The sequence below is a fragment of the Lipotes vexillifer genome, unplaced genomic scaffold, assembly GCF_000442215.2.
Source record: "Lipotes vexillifer unplaced genomic scaffold, Lipotes_vexillifer_v1.1 scaffold1136, whole genome shotgun sequence".
Classification (NCBI taxonomy): domain Eukaryota; kingdom Metazoa; phylum Chordata; class Mammalia; order Artiodactyla; family Lipotidae; genus Lipotes; species Lipotes vexillifer.
In genome coordinates this window covers 900,582-921,650 of record NW_006769631.1, presented here as the reverse complement: position 1 = coordinate 921,650, position 21,069 = coordinate 900,582, and the positions used below count along the sequence as shown (strand labels likewise).

At 40.9% G+C, this 21,069-nt stretch overlaps 1 protein-coding gene across 1 annotated transcript in view; it reads left to right on the top strand.

Annotated features, from left to right (window-relative positions):
- ANO10 (anoctamin 10) overlaps positions 1 to 21,069 on the top strand; it is a 59,735-nt gene that overhangs the window by 7,792 nt on the left and 30,874 nt on the right. The window contains exons 3-7 of the mRNA XM_007445703.1: positions 465 to 599; positions 12,909 to 13,028; positions 15,182 to 15,751; positions 17,155 to 17,210; positions 19,818 to 19,892. Of these exons, the coding sequence (XP_007445765.1) occupies positions 465 to 599; positions 12,909 to 13,028; positions 15,182 to 15,751; positions 17,155 to 17,210; positions 19,818 to 19,892 (956 nt within the window). The remainder of the gene's footprint in view (positions 1 to 464; positions 600 to 12,908; positions 13,029 to 15,181; positions 15,752 to 17,154; positions 17,211 to 19,817; positions 19,893 to 21,069) is intronic.

Sequence of the window (21,069 nt, the reverse complement as noted above, 5' to 3'; positions counted from 1 at the left end):
CAGACTTTCTTCTCCCTCATTTATGGGAGGGATGTTCAACTGCAGAAGGGAATGGCCTGGGCTTGAGAGTTTGAAGGAGGAGAATTTGCCGTGTAGGCAAACTTCAGTTGCATCCCTCGTTAAAAATACTGTTAGAATTAAAGAATGTATTGCCTTCAGCTCATCGGTATTAAATGAGATCAAGCAAGTGTCTGCCATTTGGATGTTTGTACTATATTATAGAACGATTAGTATAATAATTAAAGAATTATATATTATATGAAGGCATTACAGAATATTTTTATTCTTATAAAATATCTAAGGAGCTTTATGTTCTATTTAATTTGTTAGTTTTATACTTTGCTTACTCATGTTTATTATTTATTGTCTATATCATTATTTCATAATCCCAGGTTATTTGAATATTATTAATTTTATTTTGGCTATTACTGAGAAAATAACTGTAAATCTTTGTTTTATTTTAGATGATAATGATGATTTCCTCACCATGGCAGAACGTCAATTCATTATCAAACATGAACTTGAAAGTCTTAGAGCCAGAGATGAAAAAATGATCCCTGGTTACCCCCAGGCAAAGTTGTACCCAGGAAAATCATTATGTAAGTCATTGTGTCAACCGGCTTCATGAATATACCTTCTAATGCAATTATTTTTGCTTAGTAGACATAAATAACAAATTACAGAGGCTTTTTTCCCCTCTTACTGAAGAGCTTACACAACTTTACAGTAACTTATTTTTCATAGTTGTATCTTTTGCCTTTAGACCTTAATTGTATTGCATCTGTAGATCAATTTATTTGTTCTTTATGGTTCCCTGCTTCTTATTTACAAGGTCTCACAGCATTCAGTAAGCTTAAAATTCAGCGTGAACATATTTGCATATTACTCAGTTAAAATTAGCAAAGCTTACCTTATACCCAAACCTTGTAGTATGATGAAAATCTGTGGAGGAATAAAAAAGAGACACAGTCTTTTCCTGAAGCTCTCTTCCCATCTCGTCTCATCCCACTGGGTATGAACACGTACAAACATAGAAAGGCTTAAGAAGATTCGCAGTGTGACATAATAGCTGAATGCAAATTAGCAGTTTGTAACTTTCTGATTTTGTGTAATTCCATTTGAACGAAAATACTAGTTTGCAGACCGGAAGTATTTACTACAATGTGTAATTCCAAATTTGCCTCAAACCCAGATAATGGCAAGGCCCAGAGCATTTTTGCTGCCTAAAATATTCTTTAAACATAGAGGTTTCTGTGTCCCCTAGTCTGGTTTCCTTCTAATAGTCAGTGTCATCCAGGAGGACGGATGCCCAAGAGTCAGTCCATATTCAAATTTTCTCACTTGTCACCAAATGTATTTTAGATCTGGTTTGTTGAAACCAAGATCCAATCATACATCACCCATTTTGTTTGGTTATTATATCTCTTAAGTCTCTCTTTTTTTCTATTGTGATGAAATACATATAACATATGTTATATATGATTTTTAAAAATAAATTTATTTATTTATTTATTTTTGGCCGCGGGAAAATCATTATGTAAGTCATTGTGTCAACCGGCTTCATGAATATACCTTCTAATGCAATTATTTTTGCTTAGTAGACATAAATAACAAATTACAGAGGCTTTTTTCCCCTCTTACTGAAGAGCTTACACAACTTTACAGTAACTTATTTTTCATAGTTGTATCTTTTGCCTTTAGACCTTAATTGTATTGCATCTGTAGATCAATTTATTTGTTCTTTATGGTTCCCTGCTTCTTATTTACAAGGTCTCACAGCATTCAGTAAGCTTAAAATTCAGCGTGAACATATTTGCATATTACTCAGTTAAAATTAGCAAAGCTTACCTTATACCCAAACCTTGTAGTATGATGAAAATCTGTGGAGGAATAAAAAAGAGACACAGTCTTTTCCTGAAGCTCTCTTCCCATCTCGTCTCATCCCACTGGGTATGAACACGTACAAACATAGAAAGGCTTAAGAAGATTCGCAGTGTGACATAATAGCTGAATGCAAATTAGCAGTTTGTAACTTTCTGATTTTGTGTAATTCCATTTGAACGAAAATACTAGTTTGCAGACCGGAAGTATTTACTACAATGTGTAATTCCAAATTTGCCTCAAACCCAGATAATGGCAAGGCCCAGAGCATTTTTGCTGCCTAAAATATTCTTTAAACATAGAGGTTTCTGTGTCCCCTAGTCTGGTTTCCTTCTAATAGTCAGTGTCATCCAGGAGGACGGATGCCCAAGAGTCAGTCCATATTCAAATTTTCTCACTTGTCACCAAATGTATTTTAGATCTGGTTTGTTGAAACCAAGATCCAATCATACATCACCCATTTTGTTTGGTTATTATATCTCTTAAGTCTCTCTTTTTTTCTATTGTGATGAAATACATATAACATATGTTATATATGATTTTTAAAAATAAATTTATTTATTTATTTATTTTTGGCCGCGTTGGGTCTTCGTTGCTGCACACGGGCTTTCTCTAGTTGTGGTGAGCGGGGGCTACTCTTCATTGTGGTGGCTTCTCTTGTTGTGGAGCACGGGCTCTAGGCACGTGGGCTTCAGTAGTTGTGGCACACAGGCTCAGTAGTTGTGGCTCATGGGCTCTAGAGCGCAGGCTCAGTAGTTGTGGTGCACAGGCTTAGTTGCTCCGTGGCATGTGGGATCTTCCCAGACCAGGGCTCAAACCTGTGTCCCCTGCATTGGCAGGCAGATTCTTAACCACTGCACCACCAGGGAAGTCCCTACATATGATTTTTAAGTGTACAGTTCAGTGGTATTAAATACATTCATAAAGTTTTACAACCATCATCACCATCCATCTCCATAGCCCTTTCCATCTTGTAAAACTGAAACTCTGTACCCATTAAACAATCACTGTCCCTTCTCGCCTAAGTTTTGAAATCAGGAAGTTTTGTGTTTCTTTTTCGAGATTGTTTTGGCTATTTGAGGTTCCATGAAATTCCATATGAATTTTAGGATGGGTTTTTCTGTTTCTGCAAAAGACATCATTGGGATTTTAATGGGGATTGCATTGAATCTGTACATTGCTTTGGATAGTATATTGACATCTTAACAAGATTAAGTCCCGTGAATGTGGGATGTGTTTCAATTACTTTGTGTTTTCTTTAGTTTCTTTTAGCATTGTTTTATAGTTTTTATTGTACAAGTCTTTTACCTCCATAGTTAATTCCTAAGTATTTTATTCTTTATCATGCTATTAGAAATGGAATTTTTTTCATTATTACCTTTCCAGATAGTTCATTGTTAGTGTATAGAGATGCAGCTGAGTTTTCTGTGTTGACTTTGTATCCTGCTACTTTGCTGACTTCATTTATTAGCTTTGACAGTACTTCTGTGGAAATTTTAGCGTTTTCTACATATAAGATGATATCATCTGTGAACAGGGATAATTTTACTTCTTCCTTTCCAGTTTGGATGCTTTTTGTTTCTTTTTCTTGCCTAATTGCTCAGGCTAGAACTTCCAATAGTATGTTGAATAGAAGAGATGACAGTGGGCGTCTCTGTCTTATTTCTGATCTTAGAGAAAAGCTTTCATTCTTCCACCATTCAATATGATGTTTGCTGTGGGCTTTTCATAGATGGATTGTATTATGTTGAGGTAGTTTCACTCTATACTTCACTTATTGAGTGTTTTTTATCATGAAAGGGTATTGAACTTTGCCGAATGCTTTTTCTGAACCAGTTGAGATAATCATCTGATTTTTTTTCCCCTTCATTCTGTTAATGTGGTTTATTACATTGATTGATATTCATGTGTTGAACCATTCTTGCATTCTGGGAATAAATCCCACTCGGTCATGGTGTATAATTCTTCAAATATGCTGCAGAATTCGGTTTGCCAGTATTCTTGTGGGTTCCCCCCCCCCCCGCTTCATTCTGTTAATGTGGTATATTACACAGATTGTTTTTAGTATGTTGAGCCATCCTTGCATTCTAGAAATAAATTGCACTTGTCATGGTGTATAATTCTTTTAACAGGCTGCTGAATGGAGTTTGCTAGCATTGAGTATTTTTCCATCAGTGTTCACGAGGGATATTGGTCTGTAGTTTTCCCTTCTTGTACTTTTGTCTGACTTTGTATCAGGGTAAAGCTGGCCTCATAGAGTGAGTTAATAGTGTTCCTTCCTCTTAAATTTTTGGGGAAAGTTTGAGAAGAATTGTCATTAGTTTTCCTTTAAATATTGGTAAAATTCACCAGCGAGGGTATCAGGTTCAGGGTTTCTCTTTGTCAGGAGATTTTTAGTTAATGATTCAATCTCCTTAATACTTATAGGTCTGTTCTGTTCACATTTTCTCTCCCTTCCTGTTTTAGTCTTGGTAGGTTTTGTGTTTCTAGGAATTTGTCCGTTTCATCTAGGCTATCCAGTTTGTTGGTATACAAGTGTTCATAGTACACGCTTACAACCCTTTTTATTTCTTTAGAATCAGAAGTAATGTCCCCATTTTCATTTCTGATCATAGTAAGTTATGTCTTCTGTCTTTTTTCCTCAGTTCATCAGTTAAAGATTTGTCAATTTTTTTTTTGGCTGTGTTGGGTCTTTGTTGCTGTGCGTGGGCTTTCTGTAGTTGCGGCGAGTGTGGGCTACTCCCCGCTGTGGTGCACGGGCCTATCATTGTCACGGCCTCTCCTGCTGCAGAGCTTGGGCTCCAGGCACGTGGGCTTTAGCAGTTGTGGTGCGCGGGCTCAGCAGCTGTGGCTCGCAGGCTCAGTAGTTGTGGCGCACAGGCCCAGCTACTCCACAGCATGTGGGACCTTCCCGGGCCAGGGATTGAACCTGTGTCCCCTGCATTGGCAGGTGGATTCTTAACCACTGTGCCACCAAGGAAGCCCCCAGATTTGTCCATTTTGTTGATCTTTTCAAAGAACCAACTTTAGTTTTCTTTAATTTTCTCTATTATCTTTCTATTCTCTATTTTGTTTATGTCTGCTCCAATCTTTTTTATTTGCTTCCTTCTGCTAGCTTTGGGTTTAGATTGTTCTTCTTTTTCTAGTTCCTTAATAGTAAAGTTAGGTTGTTATTTGAGGTCTTTCTCGTTTTTAAATATCAGCATGTATAGCTATCAATTCCCCCCTTAACCTTGCTTTCTCTGTGTCCCATAAGTTTTGGTATGCTGTGTTTTGTTTTCATTCATTTCTAAGTATTTTCTAATTTCCCCTGTGGTTTCTTCCTTGACCCACTGGTTGTTTAAGAATGTGTTGTTTAATTTCCAAACATTTGTGAATTCCCCAGTTTTCCTTCTGTTATTGATTTCTAACTTCATCTCGTTGTGGTCAGAGGATACTTTTTATGATTTATATCTTTTTAAACCTGTGAGGCTTAATTTATGACCTAACATACGGTCTGTCTTGGAAAATGTCCCACATACACTCAGGAACTAAGAGTGTGTTGGTTCTTTATTTACTGCCTGACTTATATGTAAACTGCATTTTGTAGTCTCCCCTGTCTCTGAGTTATACTGTAGATATGTATTACGGATGTTTTTGCTTGCTTTACCTTGTTGACCTGTATGGCTTTTAGGAGGTGTCTGGAAATCTGAGTGCAGGTACTCATCATTCCTGTTTGTCTGCCTTTCCAGTTATCTGCATATGTCTTGATATTAATTATTCTGTAGCAGGTTGTTTTTGGACATATGTTCTTTCAATTTGTGGATTAAAGATTACCATGATTTCAGAAACATTTTCTTCAGTTACCCTTGAAGATTTCCTTGGCTGTATTTTCTCTCTTCTTGTCTTTAGGTATGCCAATTATATATATGTGAATCTTACATATTCTCTGAAATATTTTAAAGTTTTTATGTAATTTTCTTAGTCTTCTTCACCATTTTCTGGCTTTATTCAGTTTTCCCTTTTTCAGTAGCTTTTATTGACTTTGTATCTATAGTAGTTTTATTTTTCTCTTACTTCACTTTTCTAAGCTCCCACCTTCAGCTCTGGTAGGTCTTCCTCTAGTTTTAATTTCAGAGATGTGGCTTGCTTCAATTTCTTTAATTCCTTGAAGAATTCCATAATTTTTCATTGCTTTATGCTGTAAATTTTTGCTATGTTTCTTCTCTGCCTTTTTTTTTAAATAGTCTTCCTTTTTCCCTTGTATTCTTGCATAGTTCTATGCCAGTTTCTTTGTGGTGTTTACTTATTTTTTAATGAGTCCCTGTTTTTTTCAGACCAGCTATTTTGGGAGGAATTGTGTGTGTTGGGGAGAGGCGATGTTGGGGGCCTCCATTCGGGAACTGTGGTGGTCAGGAGGTTGATTTTGCCTGGCAGTGTGCTCTCCTTGAGTCGTCTTAGAGCCTCCATGGAGCCCTGTTTCTTATCAGGAGTTTTTGCTGGGTTTGGCCTTTAGGTCTGTCTTTGGCCAGCAAAGACCCACAGCTCCTGAGCTGCTCACCTCCATCCCTGGGTTCCAGCAGGCAGCTCTTTTCCCAAGACGGCAGACCCACGCTTTCCTTCCTCCAGCCTTGCGTCTCTTGTCTGGCTGTGGTGCCCGGCAGGGAGCAGACACACTTCAGGGGTCTGCCAGGCGTCCCCTTTGCCTTCATTCTGGGCAAGGGGATGGTGGTTTCCTACCCCTCAGTGTCCAGGAGTGCCCTGCCCTCTGCCTGCTGGCCCTGGTTTGCAGGGGCATGGGTGCTCTTAGCTTACCCTGGGCTGACTTTTAAGGCCACTTTTCAAAGTTTGTGATTTCAGTTTATCGTTTGTTTTGTTTTCTTTTGTGCTACTTTCATCAAAGGTAGGGTTTCCTTTTATGCTTCTTGTTTACATTGTTGTTTTTAATTTGGCGTCATGAACAAGAACAGGGTAGGGGTGTCTTTCTGCCACCATTTGTTACCAGGAGTTACACGTTCTGTTTTTAGGCCATTGTTTGGTGCCATTCCAAAATTTCAAATCTTTTTTTAATCTCTTAGTGGGAGGGCATGTTTTCAGACACAGCTGTGCCCTGTATCAGTTAAAAGGCTAAGCCAACTAAGGCACTGTCCTAGTTGTTAATGTGAGCATCTCGTTTCTTCTTGTTCATCACGTTAATCAGACCATCAGGTGGAAATCACTGCTTCCACCTGTTAAAGAGTGAGTGTACACTTTCATCAGATGGGACTCAGAAGCAGCAGTTTCCCAAGTGCTCCTAGTTGCTTCAAAGACATTTTCACTGAACGAAGACCATGCCGAAAATATGTAAATGGATTTCTCTTTGGTGTGTAGGTAGCCAGTCTGGCGTCCTGAAGCCGTAATAGAAATAACTTCCTTGTGGGCAGGATGAGGCTTTTGTAATCAAGGATCCCTCCTCCCTCCCTTTCTTCTCTCTTTCTTTTTTGCAATAAGTATGAAAACAATAAAATCATCTCCGTCGGGATCGTTTGAAATTTTGTATGCCATCTGAGATAAGAATCAAATTAAAGTTGTAGAAGTCTGGATTTTGAAATTCTGCATTATTCTCTTCCTCTGTGTCTTTGAAAGTGTGATCATAATATTTGGTTGAAGAAGGAATGGTATACGCATAAAGTGTGAACTATTTTCAGAGTGCAGATTTTCGAATGAATGAAACTTAGAGTAATTTAAAATCCTAGATTTTCATGAAGTTAATCCATAGAAATGGAGCTGGCCAGGGCTTTCATGAGAGACACTCTCCTTTATCTTAGGTTTAAGTTAATTTTACACGCAATGATTATAATTTTATTTGTCATAATGTTGTGTTTTGATGGAAAGCTTTCATTAAGTAGAGAGCAGCTTGCGTGGTTGTAAACACGAGCTAAGAGCACTTGACGGTGCTGTGAGCTCTGCATTTCAGGCCTCCCCTCTTCCATCAAACAGCAAACACATGGAGAACTAGGAATTGGTTATACGTGTGTCTTAGTCATCAGCGCTCATCTTGAGGGGCATCTCCTTTCCAGTTTTCTGTGTGAGCTATGATCTCTTCATAACCTCAGACTGCCTTTGCCTGTTGATTCCTAATAGTTAATAGTCATGCAAATAACCTAACGAAAGATTTTCTTTGGAAAGAGGAGTTGAGGGAGCAGAGAATTTCTTATGTATTAAATTTATCCTAAGGGATATTATTTAGCTTAGGTAAAAGCTCTGTCTCAAAGTGTCTATCAGATGATTCTGATGTTTTGATTGATGGGATACGGCAGTCTCATGGTAGGTCTTTAATATTATATTGTTACTCTTTTAGAACATTACAGTAACTACTTCTGAATATCTTCTGTATACAAATGGTTAGATTTTTAGAGTGATCAGATATAATATGTCTTCTAAAATTCTTTATTGACCATATGAGAATAATAGAGTGGATGTCAAGTAAATATCATGTAGCAGGCTTGTGTATGAGACAGTGAAACCATCGATGTATGTATGTGTGTGTATGTGTCTAGTGCCGGGTACAGCACCATATATCTATATATCTATATCTGTGTATCTCCACACACGCTGTGTTTTGCCACGTACATACTTGCAGTTTTTATGTTAAGTAGGGATGAAAACAATGCAGGAATATGAAAATGTATTTTGAAAACACAGGTATCCCTGAGAAGCAGTTTTTTCCTCTTTAAGACAAGATTGGTCTGTTCACAGCTGAGAGCTAGATGCAGGCGGGCCCTGGGGCGGGGTGCTGGCCACAGCAGCGGCTGCAGGGGCAGAGGGACTCTGTCTTCACTGTGTGGCCTCCACTCCCAGTCGGAGCTGATCACCCCTCTGCTGGATTGGAGGCAGCATGACCCGCCCCTCCCTGCTGCACAGAAACGCCGGAAGGAGTTGTGGGAGGGATGTGTGCTTTTACTTTTTTTTTTTTTGTGGTACGCGGGCCTCTCACTGTTGTGGCGTCTCCCGTTGCGGAAAACAGGCTCCGGACGCGCAGGCTCAGCAGCCATGGCTCACGGACCCAGCCGCTGTGCGGCATGTGGGATCTTCCCGGACAGGGGCATGAACCCGTGTCCCCTGCATCGGCAGGCGGACTCTCAACCACTGCGCCACCAGGGAAGCCCTGTGCTTTTACTTTTACGTCATGTTAAACAGACTGTGTTGGTTGCATTATTTAATTTAGAGGGTCCTACTCACAGCCAGGCTACTCTCCCTTAAATTAGATTTTGGTTAGTTTTGCTAAGTATTAAATGGCTGTAATAGTTATAACCCTAGTTCTTGACAGCAGATCATTCAGCATTCTTAAAGGAAGGAATCTTGGTTTGAATTGTTCCTTTCTTTAAATAGGCCTGCACAGCATCATATTTTCCTTTGAAGGTAAGGCTCAGGTTAATTACATGCTTCACTGACATGAGAAAGTCGAGGGATTGGAAAAAAAAAAAACACCTCTATTTTTAGAAGCTGAAACCAGAACCATGCTTTTGGCATTGATGGTGAAGAGAAGCCCAGTAATTTAGGACTTGTGTATTATATTCTTTCTGAGTCCCTCAATTTACAGCCTTATTTTTAGAGGTATACAAGTGGCTTTTTATGCTTGTCTGGAAAGTTTTCTATAGCAGAATGGAGTCATTTCTTTAAAAAGAGCTTAGAAATAGTAGAATAATAATTTAGATGTTATAAGTCAGTTCAAAGTTCAGAAACTTGATACAGTAGTTGAAAAGGATAGTAATAGAAGAAAGAATAAGGTACAGCTCTGCATCCCTAAGTAAGAGCTAAGAATCAGAACCGGTGTGGGTGATTGACTTTCACTCATGTTAGCTGCAAAAAACCCCACTGAAACACTTTAGAATAAGTCACATACCACAATGTTCATTGCAGCACTATTTACAATAGCCAGGACACGGAAGCACCGTAAGTGTCCATTGACAGATGAATGGATAAAGAAGATGTGGCACATATGTACAATGGAATATTACTCAGCCATAAAAAGAAACGAAATTAAGTTATTTGTAGTGAGGTGGATGGACCTAGAGTCTGTCATACAGAGTGAAGTAAGTCAGAAAGAGAAAAACAAATACTGTATGCTAACACATATATGGAATCTAAAAAAAAAATGGTTCTGATGAACCTAGGGGCAGGACAGGAATAAAGACACAGACACACACAATGGACTTGAGGACACAGGGAGGGGGAAGGGTAAGATGGGATGAAGTGAGAGAGTGGCATGGACATATATACACTACCAAATGTAAAATAGCACAGGGAGATCAGCTCGATGCTTTGTGACCACCTAGAGGGGTGGGATAGGGAGGGTGGGAGGGAGATGCAAGAGGGAGGGGATATGGGGATATATGTATGCGTATAGCTGATTCACTTTGTTATACAGCAGAAACTAACACAACATTGTAAAGCAATTATACTCCAATAAAGATGTTAAAAAAATATATTAAAAATGGACTTGACAGCACCAGAGGCTGATATAACTTAAACCATACACCTTTTTACCCTAGTTGTTGATATTTTGAGTATATACCTTTTTCAGTTATTAGTCCGAACACAAGCCGACTTTCTCCTGGAGGCAGGGTGACTTCAGGCAGGAGGTCCTAGATGGAATGCAAAGCCGAGGGTTTTCTCAGTGTAGCTCAGACTAGGGCAATGAATAAGACTTCAGCGGCATGCTGGATGTGCTAGAACGGTGTTCATGAAATTCTGGGCCGGCCCGGGGCACAAACCCGTGTCCCCTGCATTGGCAGGTGGACTCCCAACCACTGCGCCACCAGGGAAGCCCAACCCTAGCTTTTTAAGACTTTTTTCCTCTGTATAACTTACGCATGAGATATAGTTGTAAGAAGATCCATCTATTAAGAATCCTTTTTTTTTTTGAGATCCATACTTTTTCCCGAGTATTTTCAAAGTCAGTTTTATCTTTTCTAATCTGATAAGAAAGGACTACATTCACAATCAGCAGATATCAAAATCAGAAAAAAAAACTTCCTGCTTTCAGCAGTCGTTTGGTATGATTTTAACACTTGTGCACATATCTGAGAGAGACGAACACATTTAACGAAAGACAATATCCCCTAGTGATAATATTGATAATTTTTCCTACTGTTAGTTTCAGATATCTCCTCTTTATTATCCTTTTTTCATTTCTAAGAAGTTAGGTTTTCTTTTAAATTACTCTGAAGATTTTATAATAGGGCATCTGTCCTGAGAATACCATCTCTCTTTGTTATATGCAGTATTTGTACATCAGATACTTAAATCATGTTTCTCTTCCACGCTGCGGATATTTATTTGCCATCTTCACTGAAGGGCCTACTGCCTGATATGCTCATCACTTGTCTTTGGGAACAAGGTAGATAGGAGATAAGGAAGGCAGCTCTCAGAAGAGATGAGCTGATTAAAACAGCTGCTAGGAACTTGCGTGGAAAGTGCTCCGTCTCCCCCAATGTGGCACAGGGCATGCATTTGAGTCCTCCATGAACTGAACACATTTCCTCTTAAAGACCTGAAGACCTGTCTATCCAGTGAGTCATTCTGAATAATTATGGATGAGAGAATGCCCCGTTTTCATTTATTATCATTAGGGGACATTGTCTTTGGTTAAGTTTGTCTCTCTGTAACCAACCTGGGTTCTTGGACCCTTCAATCAATAGAAATTGTGAAGAGGCCAGATGAAATTCAGGGAAGGCTTTACTGGGACTCATGCTGCAGCTCAAGGGAACTAAAACAAGTAACAGGTGCCCTTGCTTGTTCCTGTGGGGTGGGGGTGGGGGGAGGTACAAGGTGGTCCCTTAAATAGGGTGAGGCTGGGGGTGGATTGGTGGGTCAGGCTGGAGGCGTGGCTTAGGTTGTCTGCCCAGCCTCTTGGTGCTGCTGTGTGCAGGGGGCATGTGCAGTACTCTGCTTTTGCTCCCAGCTCCTCAGAAGTGGCAGTTGGTTTGTGGCCTTTTTGAATCTTATTTTTCATAATTTGCCCCAACTGCTCTTGGCCTGCATAAGGTAGTTTTTAGTCCCTTATAATTTCTTCGTATTCTGTTGCTGGAGGAGACATTTGTCCAGGTGCAAACACTCCTGTAAAGGGTCCCAGGTCTCAGCTTGTCTCATCTCCCAGGTATGTGCACAAGTGTTAAAATCATACCAAACGATTGCTGAAAGCTGGAAGTCTTTTTTAATTTTGATATTTGCTGTTTGTGAATGTAAGCCTTTGTTAGAAGATTAGAAAAGGTAAAAATGATTTTGAAAGTACTCAGGATCAGTAACAATGAAAGTAACTGAACATTCTCTTACCTTCACTGTAGTGAGAGGACAGATTGGTAAAATTTTTTCTAGAGGCTGTTTTGTAAAATGTGTCCAAGTTTAACATACATATGCTCTGCTCTTTGAGCTAGCAATTCTACTTCTAAGTGTATGTACCAAGGAAATAGTTGACAGGTGGGGAAAGTTATATGTATAAGAATTTTAACATTATTTATAATAGTGAAAAAAGGAAACAAGTATTTTCCAATAGAGGATTAGTTAAATTATAGCACTTCATACAAGGGAATATTATGATGCTGTGAAAAAGGTCATTCATGTTCTATTTATATTGTCATTGAAAAATATTCATCATATACTTCTACTACATGAGAAGATTACAGAATGATGTGTAGAGAATGATCCCTTTTGTTTCTAAAATAAATATTTATGGATGTATATTTTGAAGTCTGCTTACACACTAAATTGCTATTTACAGTGGTTATGTTTTTGTGGAAGGGAGAGAATAAACAAGGGCCTCTCTAAATTCTAACCCGTGCATTTCTGTAAGGTATAAAATTTTACATTGACTTGTATTGCTTTCATAGTCAAAGGAAATAGCAAAGATATTTACATTCTGAAGAACAGAAGAATACACACCTTGGGAGCAGGCAGGATAGCGTTGATCTCTGTGTAGACCTCCTCTCTTCCTGGAGAGTTTGGGTAGCATTTGATGAAGCGTATCATGAGCAATCTCAAACCCGTCTCGCCTGTTCCTTCCGCAGTGAGGAGGCTGCTCACATCTGGCATCGTGATTCAGGTGTTTCCACTGCATGACAACGAAGCCCTGAAGAAGCTGGAGGACACGTGGTATACTCGGTTTACCTTAAAGTATCAGCCCATAGGTATGTGTCATCGCCTGCTCTCTTAGAGAAGAGGAAGATGCAGCAGTGGTGGTATTCCTCTTGGGTAGATACTTAACGCTGTGCTGGGCAGGGCTCACCAGCTGCATGTTGGCAAAAAATTGGTGAGGGGGATAGAGGGGTTACATGACCTATTTGTTTATTTTATTTCTGATACCATTTTAGATGAACTGAATTACAGGCTGTTATTAAATTTCACCAACGATACAGGCAATCCAGAGTGGCCTTCATGACTACGTGTCAGATTTGTTGTAGAACATACTTTATAAGAATCTAGTTTGACCGTGATTATTTTGTGTTTGAAAATTTCTGTTTCTTTAGCGCTAATCAGTGGGGCAAGCTGCGTTCATTCTTGGTGGCAGACTAGCAGGCCTAAATGTCTTTTGAGGTAGTTTATAAGGATCTTGGTGTGCATTACTGGAACTGTGCATTTTCTCTGAAGACACTTAGAAGAATAACCATTAATTTATTTGGTGTGTGTTGAACATTACTCTGTGTAAACTTCTGTCTATATGGATGTTCAAGTTTTTTTGGTTCAGTTATGTCATTTAAGCAAAAGGATTATATTTAAGATGGTAGTTTTCACCATAAGCATTACTATCAGTTTTTCTTTAAAGGACATTGCCTTTTTCACTTTGTTTAAAGGAATTCCTCTCAAATTTTCTTTCTAATTGCCATTTCTGAAAACAGTTATTATAATATTGTAACAGTGAACATAAATCATTTTTAAGGTCAAATTTTGAAATTGCATTTTGAATTTTTTCTTGTATTCTTTGAAAGGAAAAATGTTTGTTTTTGATAGTTCCAGGTGATCTAATAGTCATTTTAGGTTACACTTAGGGCATCTTTTCACCTTGTTTAGCATTTAGGTGGCAGTAAACTTAAATATTGCCTCTAGGTCTTGTGAGTGACTGTATCCAGGAGCTACTACTTAGAAAGTGAGGGGGAAAAAGTGAGTTGGTGGTGAAGGCTGAGCATGGGTGTGGTAGTGGTTTAGAGGCCTCTGGGAGTGCTGGGACTGAAGATAGTAGCTGGGGCTCAGGAAAATTTTGAACTTCCCCCTGAGATCAAAAGAGAGAGGTGGTCTGATATGGAGCCCAGGACCATGAGTGGCTTTTTTTTTTTTATCTTTTAACCTGATTCTGATTTGAAGTTACCTCATCATACCCACTGTTTGAACATGCTCCTGAGTTAGTAGAAGAATTAAGGATAGGGGAAAACAGGATCCCTGTTGACTGTAAGCCATCCACATAGACTGATCTGACACATTATCTTAAAAAAAAAAGAAAAAAACCACAATGTTTTAACTTCATGTAATTAACCAAGAAATACTAACTCTAACTCTTACACCTCCCTCACCCCCTGCATCCCACCTTGGTCCCAGTGTAAGATGCTTTTACAGTCTAGGCAGTCACCCATGTAGATGTGGCCGGCAAAGGACACGGTGTTCATGACCTCTTTGGGGTTAGCTAGCTGATGTTGCTTGGGCCTTCTGCCCAGTGCATTTATCTGTAGGAAAGTATAGATAAATGTATTCCATGTATTCTAAAAGTTAATGTGTAGGATATTGTTTTGTGCGTTGGAATAGTTTTTCTTCAGTGTATTGAAAAGTTTGCCATGACATACTGATGAAAGTTTACAGCTTTGAGTGGGGGGGGGCAGGATACTATGGATGAGGAGTCTTCTTTGAAAATAAGCTCTGTAACTCTAGTATTAAAGTGAGAGAAAAGTGGGGAGCACAAAGTAAACCCCCAAATTAAGCTGGTTCATTGGCCACGGCTGAATTTAAACTAGGACCTTGGAGATTGAGGATGAGCCCGAGGTGAGTTTTTCCTTGCGAAGAAGGCATCCACCAGATGAGAAGGTGAAGAGAAGCAGACCCAAAGCAGCCCCAGCAGCTGTGGCCTGAGCCCTGAGCTGGGGGAAGTGTCAGACTTATTGCTATAGAGACAAGCGAGGTCTTTGTACTTCATGGAGGATGGATTTACCATCTCACACCGATTGGGAAATAAGGGTTTTAAATGATCCCCACTTAAGTAAAAAAGTGAGTAAGCTTTTACTTGAAGTGATTTCTGAAAAAAAATCAAGTCTCTGCCAGTCGGGACTTAAGGTCCTTTTTTTCCCTTTCGTTGTAGATAGAATTCGTGGCTACTTTGGAGAAACAATCGCTCTTTACTTTGGATTTTTGGAATATTTCACTTTTGCCTTAATCCCTGTGGCAGTCCTTGGGCTACCTTACTACCTGTTTGTGTGGGAAAACTATGACAAGTATGTGGTCTTCGCCTCATTCAACCTGATCTGGTCCACAGTGATCCTGGAAGTGTGGAAGCGCGGCTGTGCCAGTATGACCTACAGGTGGGGGACCCTGGTCATGAAGAGACAGTTTGAGGAACCCCGGCCAGGATATCACGGGGTCCTGGGTATCAATTTCGTCACCGGCAGGGAGGAACCACTGTACCCCAGCTACAAGAGACAGTTGCGCATTTACCTGGTCTCCCTGCCGTTTGTGTGCCTCTGTCTCTATTTCTCTCTGTTTGTCATGATGATTTACTTTGACATGGAGGCCTGGGCCTTGGATCTACACGAAAACAGCAGGTCCGAGTGGACCAGTATCTTGTTGTATGTGCCCAGCATCATCTATGCCATCGTGATTGAGATCATGAACCGCCTCTATCGATATGCTGCCGAGTTTTTAACTTCATGGGGTAAGACTCAGTGCTTTGAATTTATGTCTCATTTGCCTATAAGAAATATTGCTTCGATCATAGGATTCATGTAACCGCTACCTTGCAAAGAAGATAGGTGTTGCTCTGGGCTCATTCTAGAGACATAAGGAAAAGTCATTGGCTCTGCGAGCTCTGATGATCTCTAGGTCATGGTTCTCACAGCTCTCATTTATTGTTAGTTACTATGTTCTAGGTGCCCTGCTAAGCACTTTATCCATAGTTCCTCATTTTCACCTGCTCAGGACACCATGAAATAGAAGTTATTTCACAGTTTTATGGCTAAAGGTACTGAGAATTAACAAAGCTTAGACAGCAAACGGTAGAGCCAGGCTAGTCCAACCTGTGCTCCTAATACTATATCGTGTTTTATGCTAAGGATAAAGTCAGTTGAATTATCTCCACAATACTCTGGCTGAAAGTACTATGTCTGGGATCTGAAAACCAGTTGTGTAGTTGTGTGGGGCCTGCCGTTGAACTCAGTGAAGGCAGGTGTTCTTGTCTGTCTCTGTAGTGAAAGAAGAACTTGGTTATGGTTTTAAAAAGGTCTTGATGGGCCATTCACTCATTAATTAATTTATTCATTCAAGCAAATAAATAGGCTATATTAAGCCCTAGGAAGAAGTCTAGGCCTTAACTTCATGGACCAGAAAGGTATTTTAAATTCTTTTTATTAGTCTTATAACAACAGCTACCATTTATTGAGTGCTTTCCTTGAGCTGATGCTGGGGTTTGGTAGTATTTCTAATCCTGACGGTGACCCTGGGAGGAGGGTGGTGTCAGCCCTGTTTTGTAGGCAAGGAGGCTGAGTGTCAGGAGGTTAAGTGACTTGCCCAAGGTCAGATAGTGGCTGAGTTGAGGTTCAAATCCAGGTCAGCCTAACATTGCCTCTCTGTGCAAGGTGATACTTCTCTTCAGAATCTTCCTTTTTTGTCCTTTTGCCCTGCTGTCTTGGGACCTGCACAGTGTCTCCTTTTCTTAGGGTGGAAATTTGAGTTTCCTTTTAAGTTAATCCTTATAAACTTTATTTATTGCCCTACTCTTTAGAGATTGTTCTCAGTTTTACTATTACCGCTGATACAGGGTCTTTTTCTGGTATCTGTGGGATCATTTGCCAACACTTACTACATTTCTTTATTGCAGTAATATTTAAAAAATAATTTCGGACCACCGTGCTCTGGCGGTATCTTGAAAAATGTGTCTTAAATTTAGTTTCTTTTCTGTTTGATGTTCTTGGTGGTAAGCAGTAGCCTGGCACGTTTACTGACTGAGGCTCTGTTTTTGAACATCTCTGCCCTCAGCACAAGTCTCACTTTACTTCATGACAATGCTCCCATTCTGCTTTCTTACCTGAGAGACATTACCTCTCCTTTTTAATATTTTAGAGAATCACAGATTGGAATCCGCCTACCAGAATCACCTAATTCTGAAAGTGTTAGTGGTAAGTAGATCTTTTACATACAAGTCCATTGTACTTTTGAAACTGACACATAGTACTTAATATTTAGGAGTATAAATATGAAGGCTTGATTCTGATTTAAGGCATCAGGTAGTTAATATACTTTGTCCAAGTAGGCAGGGATCGATTAATGTGTGTTTACATGAACGTTCAACAGTCTTATTACAAATGTGCACATGGTATAAGACTTTAAATGTAGAAATTAGTATTGTAGCCAATTTCCAATTATTTAAAAAAAACTACTTTATAGACATGTTTCTATTATTTTCCTTTTGGTGACTTGGGTTTGAATGTGTCATTATTCAACAATCCTTCCAGTTATCCACCTTCTTTTTAGTGATGGAGCATTAAATTATTATTTTTCTAAAATTTTGTCTAAGAAATTTCCAAAGTCCAAGAGGTTCCCAGCATGTTTTGAAGAGTAGGAGGAAAGGGATGGAGGAAAGGCGCTGTGTAACCTGCTTGCTGTTTGTGTAAAAGTGCACACATTATGCCTGTTCCCACCATTATTAGAAATAACAAAGAGGTACCAGCCTGAAATCACCTTGTTTATCTGGAGATTACCTCAGCCGTCTGTGACACAGCTGAGAATCAAGAAAGAGTGCATAAAGAGTCCTCTGAACTATCCACTGGAGTTGATTTAACCCAGTCCATGTACTTTACTCCCAGGCCCTTGCTTAGAAAGAGCCTTTGTTCCAGCTGTAGAAGCCATTCTGAGAAGCTTATTTATCTCGTTTTTCCATCCTTAAAGGATGAAAAACCACCATTAGGAAGGTGATTAGGTTTCTGGAAGTAGGTAAATTTATAGAGGCAAGAGCCCGGAAGGAAATGGAAAACCTCTCATAAATAGGTAATGAGAATTCAACAATTTCAGCAATTTGGACATGAGAAAATGGGCAAGCGGCCATCCAAATCTAAAAAGGCTCCGAAGGCCTCACTCTAGCCGTGTAAGATAATTCATATTCAGAATGTTGGTGCTGAGTCAGCAAAGATGCTCTGTTCTGTGTTCTCTGTGTGAGAAAACAAGCAGGGGAATGTGTAATGCATTAAAAGCTTCATTCAAAAAGATCCCAATATGGAGCTTTTGCCCTTAGAGGTAAAACACTCCATTTGTCTTAAAGAATTTAGTTATTTGTTAGACTTGATTATTCTCTGATGGTGCTAGATACAATGTCAGGTGACTGTTTTGTAAAGAGACTCATCCCTTAGAGTCTGTTCATCCTCCACTGTGTGTGCTAGGTCTCTCCCTTCCTTTTCAGTCTTGTGCGGAGAGCATTTCTCAGCCTTCCGAGCTTTTGCTTTTCAGCTTCTGCTCTTAACTCAGCACCCCCATCCCTCCCCCTACCTCCCCCTACCCTGTGGCCACATTGTGCTGCTGCTCATTCTCTCCAGTGACTCCCCCTTCCCTCACTAATGAAGTGCTCATACTGTGCTCAGAGCAGTCTTTTGTCTCGGAAAGTGATGCTGCACAGGAGGAAGTAGCCAGCGTGCGGCTGGGGGACAGGAAGGAAACCCATCAGTCCTGGGGGCAATTAATTGCAGGCTCTTGAGCAGGGGAACTACTTGAAGAAATGGCACCTGTTGTGGTGGGATCTCCACCCCACTCCCTGCACCCCTACCCCTGAACCATGTGTCTGGGCAGGGCAGTCTCAGGCCCATGGTGACAAAGATGCTGCCCGGGCCAGGCTGGTTGTTCTGGCTGATCTCTCTTGCTAGTGCCCCTCGGCTAGCTAGGTGTCTCTCTTGGGGGCGGGGGGGATCTCAGGTCCCTTGGCACAGAGAGACTTCCAGGGCTGGACTGCTTGTTGGGGCAGGGACCTCCTTTCTGGTGCCGCCTGGCCACCCCACCCGGTATCTCTCCGTGGCGCAGGGGAGTGGCAGGGCGGAAGGGAAGGAGAGCACATCCCCTCGCAGCTTATTGTTAGTGGGGGTCCTCGTCAGTCTCCCTGTTAGTGCTGCTGGGCTTGCCTGTTGTCAGGACTCCTATTCTGAGTGGGGTGGGCAGGAATGTGTCTCTCAGCTGCCTGGGTTGCTAGGTTGGGGGTGGGAGATGCTGGGCCTTGGACCCTCTCTCTTTTTTTTTTTTTTTTTTGCGGTACGCGGGCCTCTCACTGCCGTGGCCTCCCCCGCTGCGGAGCACAGGCTCCAGACACGGAGGCCCAGCGGCCATGGCCCACGGGCCCAGCCGCCCCGCGGCTCGCGGGATCTTCCCGGACCGGGGCACGAGCCCGTGCCCCCTGCATCGGCAGGCGGACTCTCAACCACTGCGCCACCAGGGAAGCCCTGGACTCTCTCTTTTGTAAGAAAGTAGTGATGTAAGATGCGCTGGTGCTGTGTTGTTCCTTCAGCCCTGGGGTCCCAAACCTGATCTTCTTCCTCTTAGCACCTTTCAGAGCTCTCCTTTGGTTGCCTCTCGCAATATTTCGAGTTCATAGATGTGAGTAGTGAGGGGGAGTAGGAGAAACACATCCAAGCCACCTTGTCTGGACCGGAAGTCCCTCATTACGTTTCTTAGTGCGGTTTTTATAGTTGTCATGAAGTACTGTGATGCAGTATTAAATATTGCTGCTGTCTTTTCTGTCTTGGCAGTTCAACTTTTTAAATTGCTTTGCCTCACTCTTCTACGTTGCCTTTGTCCTGAGGGATATGAAGCTTTTGCGTCAGGTGAGTGTGAAAAACAGAAAGGTATCAATTTTTTAGGTTTTAGAGGTGGTTTCCTATATTCAGGTAATGTAATTGTCTTCCCATTACTACCTTTATAAATAAAATTATTAAATTTTGTGTACTTCTAAGCCCAATTCTAAATAAACAACCATTAGCAATTGCACCATGTATTATACTCAACTGGAAAGAAATTTGTTGAAGCTAACCAACTTGCAAAATAAATCATGTAGAGCACAAAATCAAATACAGAGTTCATATCAAAGCTTGTAAAAGCAATTTTAACAGCAAAATATATTCATTAATTGAACTTCTGTATGTGTCTCAGGCAACGGTATAACCTTAAATAATTCTTTCACATTTCTTTTTTTTTAATTGAATTTAATTTTATTATTTTTGGCTGCATTGGGTCTTCATTGCTGCGTGTGGGCTTTCTCTCGTTGTGGTGAGTGGGGGCTACTCTTCATTGCAGCACACGGGCTTCTCATTGTGGTGGCCTCTCGTTGCAGAGCACAGGCTCTAGGCGTGTGGGCTTCAGTAGTTGCAGCACATGGGCTCAGTAGTTGCGACACTTGGACCCTAGAGTGCGTGGGTTTCAGTAGTTGTGGTGCACAGGCTCAGTAGTTGTGTCTCTCTGGCTCTAGAGTGCAAGCTCAGTAGTTGTGGCGCACGGGCTTAGTTGCTCTACGGCATGTGGGATCTTCCCAGCCCAGGGATCAAACCTATGCCCCCTGCATTGGCAGGTGGATTCTTTTTTGTTTTTTAATAAACTTATTTATTTTATTTATTTATTTTTAGCTGTGTTGGGTCTTCATTGCCGCACACGGGCTTTCTCTAGTTGCGGCGAGCGGGGGCTACTCTTTGTTGCAGTGCATGGGCTTCTCATTGAGGTGGCTTCTCTTGTTCTGGAGCACGGGCTCTAGGCGTGTGGGCTTCAGTAGTTGTGGCACATGGGCTCAGTAGTTGTGGCTCGTGGGCTCTAGAGCGTGGGCTCTAAAGTGCAGGCTCAGCAGTTGTGGCACACGGGCTTAGTTGCTCCGCAGCATGTGGGATCTTCCTGGACCAGGGGAGATGGGGTCAAATGGGATCCATGTGCCCTGCATTGGTAGGCGGATTCTTAACCACTGTGCCACCAGGGAACTCCCACACATTTCATGTTTAAATTAATAAGTTGTTAAAC